The sequence below is a fragment of the Rhinopithecus bieti genome, unplaced genomic scaffold, assembly GCF_001698545.2.
Source record: "Rhinopithecus bieti isolate Rb0 unplaced genomic scaffold, ASM169854v2 scaffold_1624, whole genome shotgun sequence".
Taxonomy (NCBI): domain Eukaryota; kingdom Metazoa; phylum Chordata; class Mammalia; order Primates; family Cercopithecidae; genus Rhinopithecus; species Rhinopithecus bieti.
In genome coordinates this window covers 269192-277408 of record NW_016803776.1, presented here as the reverse complement: position 1 = coordinate 277408, position 8217 = coordinate 269192, and the positions used below count along the sequence as shown (strand labels likewise).

Below are 8217 nucleotides of genomic sequence, written 5' to 3'. Positions count from 1 at the left end.
TTTTTTTTTTTTTTTTTTGTCATTCAAGCATGTTGCTTTAGAATGGCTGCTTTGCAGAAATCTCATCATAGGTAACTGAGTCGCTCTCCAGAATATACTTGCAAAGCAACATCCTAGCATTTACACTAATATCCAGGCAGTCAGGGGAAAGACCCTTTTGTTTGGTTAGCGTTTCTAGATTCCAGGGGGGCAGGTGTGTGTTTGGGGTGTCCTACTACTTTTTTAAATGCTCACATAAAACAATTACTAAAAAAGGAGCTTGTGACTTGGACATGCCCCAAGTTCAATTCTTACAGGAGTGGTAAAAACAGTCAACAGAGTCCTAACCTCCTTTCTATCTTGACTATACAATAGTTTTCAAAGAGGTTTAGTCCTACTATGAAAGACTCATGTTAGACATTGGAAGGGTCTCATAGAGAATGAGCACCAGGCCTTGAATAAACAAGAGAGATGGTGACCTTTTGCTCCCTTCTGCTGAAAGCCCAGCACATCCTGTAGCAGAGGACCAGAAAAAAGTTGATGTGCAACCAGGTGCTGCGAAATCCTTGCCTCTGGGTTTCTGCCACACTTTGTTCCTTAAACAGTTTAAACCTCAACATGACTTAAATAGTATTAGGGAGTGAGAGAAAAGTACAATTCCTGGAACCAACTGTTCCACTGTCCCTTATTCCTTTGTTCCCCATATTGTTTGAGTCCTACAGCATGCAGCACACGTTTCACTAGCAACAGGCAAGACAATGGATCTAGCAGTAGCTGGACAATTAGTCCCAATTAGGCCTATTTCCCAGCTGAATGTAAAGGGGTAGTGGGGTGAGGTGTGGGGAAAAAAAAAAAAAAAAACTACAGAAATTTTAAAGAAGTATTTCAGAATTGAGGCAAGCAATACAATGGAAAGCAAATTTAACTAGAGGTCAGGAGTCTCAGGCAAATTCTCTGTGTGGCATTGCAAACACTTTAACCTCTCTGTTATTTTCTGTTCTTACCTATAAATATGGGCAACCAACCACCAACCCTCAGAGGCTCTGAAAATCTAATGTCAAATTGTGGTTGAAAGTGCTCCGAAAATTCGAAATGTTACACAGATGTATGGGATTCCTCCTGAGCTGTATTTGAAACCACAGATACCCATCCGATTTGTAAATCATTTACCTTTTAGTCTCCCTAGCAGAAGTTAAGAGTGAATGCTTTTCTTTTTTTTTTCTTTATTTTCCTGATTGCTAATTTTGTTAAGTTCATGAGTGATACTTACATATGTACATGTGGAGGCTGGAATCTGCTCTGGTTGATGTTGTAGTGCGTGAATGCCTGGGTGGGGTTTGAGCTGTACTCATCCACCGTTATGGTAACTTTGCCTTGAGAAGGAATCCCATGTGCCATCCTTCCTCCCTATAGGCATGAGCAATTCACAACTTTACAGAGCAAAAGATGGAAGTAGGCATGGTGCGTTTCAGCCAACCTCTGAATCCAAGGATCTACTCATCAATACCGCTGTGCATTTCTGAAAGAAAAAAGAAATATGTATATAAAATGAGAACAAAGAGAAAAAGGGTGTTCTAAGAGACATAAATTTAACATCTAGATGTGAAACTAGTTCAGGGAAAATCTGAATATGTGTTGTTGGCTCGTGGATACAACTGTTCCCATCTCTCTTCCCTTCATGCACTTCAAAGCAGATAGTACACTCTATACATCATTGCTGGGTGCTAGCAAATCATCTCAATGGAGTTCAAACTAAGATTTCCTCTTTAATTATAATTATGGCACTTAACGTGAATTACGGAAGGGGCATATCCACAGTTGCCATGGCATCTGGCTATACATGGTTTGTGCTCGAAGTGAAGAATCTTCCAAACCTTCCCTGCTAATTGGAACGTTTGGTCTTTACAAAGTTGGTGTCATATAATCATTTGAAAGCTCCATGTTTAAAACAGCTATATAACTCAACGACAGATAAGAATTTAAAATGTTGTGCTTATAACAGATACATGTGTATAACTATAACATGCTCATAATACCCACACAATACACATATTTTTTCTTTCACAAGCAGCTCCCAAAATACATAGGTAGGCAATGCTTGGCATTTCTCTCTGGCCCAGAACCTTATGGTAAGGCAAATCCTTCTTGTTAAATGTAATGTCATTTCTTTCAACACTCCAGTCACTCAGGGGAAAGCCAAACACCTCCAGGTCTGGACCACCACTTTGAATGCATTCATTACCTCCCTTCTTCAAGCCCCGATGGAGCGGTAAAGAAGGGCGGCCATTACATCTGTCACCTCATTCTTGGTGCAACATAATTCTCAGTAGTTGGTTTCATTTTTTAAAAATTTCCATTAGTTCTGATTTTTTCATAAATGTCAATATATTATTTGCTGTACTGGGTTGAGAAATGAAGATGTCTATTTTTATGGTGGTTGTGCAAAGGCAGAGGGAAGCAAATTCTCATGTCCAAGTTGTTGCAATTGATTAGTGCGGTAGAGAAGAATCCGTAGTATGCTCCTTGGGTAACCCTTAGGTAACCCATGCTCTTACTTTAAGTGCTCTACATCAGAATAGGTTTGCCGTGTGCACCATTAAGCGCTGAGAATCTTATCTGCTATTTCAAATAAAAATATTTAGAATAATAAGATTAGATTTAAAATTGGGATGAAACACCTTAAATATCGAGCAAAAGGCAGATGGCCTGCCATAGGCCATTTATTTTATTATTTTACAACCCGGGGTTGTGTAGTCCTCCATATGCTAGCTGGGCTAAGAAATTCCAGAGTGTTCTACTCAAATCATTGCCTTCTTCATATTAGCAAAGCAAGCTAAATAACACCCACCCTGCCTGCCTTCCTAATGTCAAGTGCACTGCCAAGAGATGAATCCCCATGCTCTGGCATTTTAAACAAAGTGTCACTTTGGGTTCTCTTTCTTTTTCCTGACTTCATGGGAGGTATGAATCTTTTAAGCGCCAGACGACAGACAACCAGGCCAGTAGGATTAACTAAATTAAAATCTTTCCCTGCTCCTCTGATGTAAGACATCTATAAGAACTGCTTACAAATCATAATGTAGCAGTTTTCATACCAAGTTTGCAGCTGTTTCCTTAATTTCCCCCACAATTATATTTTACTGTTATTTTGCATAACAGTAAAACACAACACCTGCTTCAAATTGCAGTCCTGTTCTAAGTACTGTAATTCTCTTTTGAGACACAAAGTACCGAGACACTACTGAAGCGCAAAACTGCATAATTGCGTGGCGCTGAAAAGTAAATACAAATGAAAACATCTTCCTGTTATAGAAATGACTGTCATTAAAAAGAATGTTAGCCATCAAAGCACAGAGGGGGAAAAATACACATTTTCAGACTGTGAGAACTTAGTGTTTGCATAAATTAGAGAGTGGTGTAAAAATTACTTGACAATTCTTATGTTCCTTCTTCCATCAATGTCTATTGTGTGAAATACTGAACATTAAGAAGCAAAGGAAATCAAATTCATGTCTAGACCACTGTGACCTCTGAGTAACAATCTCTGCACCCAATACTAGAAAGATTTTAAATGTTTCTGGAGTAAACACACTAAACCAAGCAAATGTGGCCTAGAAATAAAATATACATAACTAATATTTAAACATCTAAGCAATGAATTGTAGCAGTTAGCATGATACCCACCCAAGTTCTACTATTTGAAGCTAAGAAGAGACAGAACTTAGCAGCTGATCAATTTGCACTTCTACATGGTCTGCTTGATCCTAAAGTCATCCTTCTCTATCAGTGAACATCTATGCCTCTTTGCACCTTTGCCCCAGGAAGACAAATAGAACATCTTTTCATCAGCAAGCACAGGCCCCTGTAACTCTGAAAGGCTAAATGGGTGGCTGGCACCTCATTTGAATTCATCTTTGCCATGTTCCCTTTCAAATGTTTTATCGAAACAGTGCACCTGCAGCGTCTATCTTCTTTAATCTGGAGTCCTTTGAAGAAAATGTCAGACTGAGGCAGAGAGCTTCAAAACTTTCACAGCACCTTTACAGACAAGTCAAGAAAAGGCTTATTTTTAAAAATGCTGTGTTCACCCCCACCCGTATCTCAAAATGAACATAACCTAAGAATTTTAAACACAAACACCTGGAAAAGAATTTTTTTTTTTTTTTTTTGGTAACTCTCAGAGACACGAGACAATGCACAAAACCACCTCCTATAACCTGAGAAATGTGGAGAGAGTTTGAAACAAGACAGAATGATACACTGCTTACAACTATCAAGAAGATGTGCATTTAGGCAGTAAAACCTTCCAAATGATCAGATTTTGGTGCATCTCACCCTCTTCACACTTACTTTAACTTTTCACACACAATATTTAAAGACAGCACTAATCTTTTCATAAATTTTCATTTTGTACTTCAACACACTTGCTCCACAAAACAAAGGAACCCAGGACGAAATATCAAGAAGCCAAAAGAAAAATCTAAAAGGGACTGACACTGCCAAACATTCATGCTGGTGCTAGTTTGATTTTCTCTTTAAAAGAAAATCATGTGAGTATATTTTGCATTTCCTAGATAGCAATCGCTTCTGTCCTTTAAGCTGTACAACTAGCAATATTCTTTTCCAGGAATCTAGTTGGAAAACCTTTTAAAGTCGCCTGGCAATAAAAGGATTAAAAGCTGAGGAATTAAATAACTGTCTCCACCTCCTAGACACCAGAAGTCCAATTTACCAAAACTTTCAAAGCAACAACTCATGACCTCTCTACCCCTGTACTGCCCAGCACAGCCTATGAGAAAAGAGCCCGCGGTTTTCTCGTTTCAACGAGAATGCTCATTTTAATCACTTGCCCCAAGATCTCCCGACCAAGCCTGGCGGGACTTTGGAACTTGCCTGCTCCAAATTCGCCAAATTTCGCTCTCTCCTCCCTCTGCCGCGCCGATCCAGTGCGTTCTTAACTCACGCCCCTACTCTTTTAAGCCCACTTCCAGTTACTCATCCCTGTATCTGGGAGCGATGCCCACACGCTTTCCCGGCGGGCTTCTCCGCCAGGGTTTTTTTGGGGGATGCTGACATAAAGTTCCACGTGCTTCTGTTCACCGAGCGCCCTCCCTCCCACCGCACTTACACCTGAACTTGTCTCCAGCACTGCGGACACCTGAGTGACACATTCTTTCGGAGAGGGAGGGCAAGACTTTTCTCCGGAGCCTCTGGCAACTCGTGGAGTCTATATAAGGTGGGGCGGTGGGGGGCGCGGAATTCTCTACTTTGGATTGGTTTGTTTGTTTTAAATCTAGGGTGGTGGGCAGTTGCGCGGAGCGGGGTGGGCGGGGGGGGCTTTATCAACTAACACACACACACACACACACACACACACACACACACACACTCGCCCTGCCCTTCTAGGCTCACGGCTGGCTCTTCCCGGCTACAACTTCCCCTTCCTTCCTGGAGCACCAGCGCCTTACTCGCTCAGTCCCCCGTTGCCACCTCCGTTGCCTACGCGGCCGCCGCTTCTGCGGGCACTGCTGGCGCTAGCGCTCGCGGCCCCGGGCTCCGCTGGACGCCTATCTTTTTTCTCTCCCTCTTCCCTAGCTCTGGGTTGACTGATGACCACTGGCGGCCAATGGCTCTGACACCACGCCATTCTCGGTCGGGCATCACAGCCCCACGTCCCCGACGTCAGCCTCCCGGGCGCGTTGGCATCCCCGAACCCACAGCGCGGAGCCCGAGCCCGGGGCCGCCGCCTCCTCCCTGCTCTGCGCCTGGGCGCTGCCAGGTTCCTTCCCCGGAACGGCTGAGAAAGGAAGGGAGGGAGCCAGCGAGCGTTGAAAGGGGGTGTGGAGGCCACGGGATCTCCCCCTCTTTTGAAATCTTTTTTCACTTAAACTTTTGCTTGTTTTCCTCCCCCCACCCCGACCTGTTTGTGTTTGTTTGCAGCATCTCAAATCAATTATACATTTTTCACGACTCGCATTTGCACTTAATTTGGGGTGTGTGAGAGGGGGGTGGTGATGTACTATTATAAATCAACTCCACTGGGGCATCCTTAATTTATTTTCTTGCTGACGGATTCCAACCCGCTCCTGAGCCTCTAGAAAAATGCCCCCTTCACCTCCTAGGCCGCAAAACCCCGCAATTCAAAGGCTTTACAAAGATAATCTTGTTACACGTAAATAGCAAGGAAAGTCCTGCCTCTGTAGAGAAGAAATCCGGTGGCAACGGTTACTTTTCCTGGCTACTCGTCCCCCGTCGCCTAGCCCCGACCCCAGCTCGGGTCGCCGGGTCGCTCCGCAGGCTGCGAGCGCGGAGACCCAGGCAGCAGCGGAGAGTGAGGTTGGGGCGCGGGGACTGGGTGAGAAAGAGCCCCGAGCGAGAGCGGCGCGCGCGGGCGGCCCCGGGGGCGGCCGCGGGGTGCAGCCCGAGCACAAAGCTGCGCGGCGCCTTCCCCTAGTCACTGCACCTGGCCTCGGGCCTCCGCGGGAGACCAGGGATCGGGCCAACACAATGCACCCGGGCCTAGGCCGGGGCGGCTCGAACACATCACCCCGGGACTTTCTAGTAAACAGCTCGCTGAGCCCTCGTCCCCACCCCCATCTCCGCCGCCCGGCTTTCGCCGCAGCTTCTCGCCGATACCCCCTCCTTTCCTCCTAAGAAATCCCGGCGGAGGAGGGGCGAAGAGGTGGGGACCCCAGAGGTCGGGGGGCTGATGGCTGGAGGGGGTGGGGGAGAAGAGAAGAGGCGCAGGATGGGGAGTGGGAGGGAAGACAGCTCCTAAAAAAGAATTTGCTTTCGCTCAGGGGTTGAAAATCAGCCCTCCCCGGGCGCCGAATTGCCCGGGAGGCGCCCGCTCGTGCGGATGTCAGGGGCACCGGGGCAGCCCGGGTCCGCAGCCTCCGATCCCCTCGCACGCGCCTCTGACAAGGCACCTCTCACCCGGGCTCCGCTTTGTGTGTGCATTTTTTTCCCTTCCTCTCGCGCTCGGCACCGGGCTCCCGGCCGCCTCCTCCCCCTCCCCCGCCCTCCGCCTCCCTTCCCCGGGCGGATTACCTTTCCCGGGCTGCGCTCCGGGTCCCGGGGATGCCTTCAGCGCCCGGCGAGCAGGCAATCCATAGCTGAGCGGCCGAGCTGGCTGGAGGAGCGCTGGGGGCGCGCGGGGGCGGCGAGGGGCGCGGGCGGGCCAGAACCTTCGACCCCGGAGGTCCCGCCGCAGGCTGGGGCTGGGGGCCAGGGGGCGCGGCGCTAGAGGGAGGCGGGGGGAGAAAGGACCCGAGCAGCCTCGATCTGCGGAGAGAGCGAGCGAGGGGGCGAGGAGAGGGAGCGAGGGCGCGGCGAGCCAGAGGGAGCGCGAGCGGTGCAGTGACAGGGACTGCCACTGGGGTCAAAGGAGCACAGCTCCAGGAAGCAGGGCGGCCGAGGCGCCGCTCCGTGCGCGCTCCCCGGCGGGACCCCGCGCCCCTGCACGCCTCTCCTGCAGTCCCTGCCCACTCGGACCCCCACCGGTGCCCCGAAGCCCCAGGGTTTCGAGAGGAGGAGGGAACCGAGGGCGAGGCCCTGCAGCCTGCTGGTGCTCCCGGGTCAAGCAGGCGGCAGGAAGCTGAGCTGCAAGTTCATCATCATGAGTGTGATCTGCGTAAAAAATGATAGGGGAAGGAAGGCAGGCTACGGTGCCCCAGGAAAATAAGGGATCTTTCTCCCAAATGGTGTTCTTCTGCAAAGAGAACACCCAGCTCCCCCCACCCACCGACCTGCCAGGCTCTGTCAGGAGTCCTGGCACCGTTCCAGGACGCAGGGCTCGCCGTGGGGGTAAGGGGAGCGACTGGGACACTTCGCTCAGACCTAGGAAGGCGACCTTAGGTTCCCTCCCATCTGCTGATCTGAGGCTTTCCTGGGGGAGAGCTGTGCTCCTTTTCCCCCAAGCCTTTCAACACGCCAGACACACACACACACACTCACACACTCACACACTCACCTCTTTCTCTCTGCAATGTTGCTGAGAAAGAAAAGGCCAACCCAGCTGATCATTTTTTTCACCTCCATGAATTAAGGCAGGTTCAGGACAGGAAGGTGAGGAGAGGCAAAGACTCTAATTGTTTCCATTTTCGTCTTTTGGATCAAATTTTCCCCAAAAGATAAGCACGTCAAAAGCATTTTAAAAATCAAAGTTAATCCAGTTTTGTCTGCTACTTTGGAAAATGGAAGAAAAGGTTTTCAGAATTGTATACAAACACCACAAGG

At 48.1% G+C, this 8217-nt stretch overlaps 1 protein-coding gene across 3 annotated transcripts in view; it reads right to left on the bottom strand.

Annotated features, from left to right (window-relative positions):
- The window catches only part of MPPED2 (metallophosphoesterase domain containing 2), a 185445-nt gene extending 177671 nt beyond the window's left edge, over positions 1-7774 (bottom strand). The window contains exons 1-2 of one of the 3 annotated variants that reach the window (XM_017852786.1): positions 7030-7774; positions 1250-1498 (exon numbers count right to left, since the gene is read on the bottom strand). In XM_017852786.1, coding sequence (XP_017708275.1) covers positions 1250-1377 — 128 coding nt within the window. In that variant the 5' untranslated portion in view covers positions 1378-1498; positions 7030-7774. Of the gene's footprint in view, positions 1-1249; positions 1499-5107; positions 5245-5447; positions 5548-7029 lie in introns of those variants that run through there. The other 2 variants (XM_017852796.1, XM_017852789.1) reach the window with 2 other exon arrangements.
- Between the last annotated feature and the right edge of the window lie 443 nt (positions 7775-8217).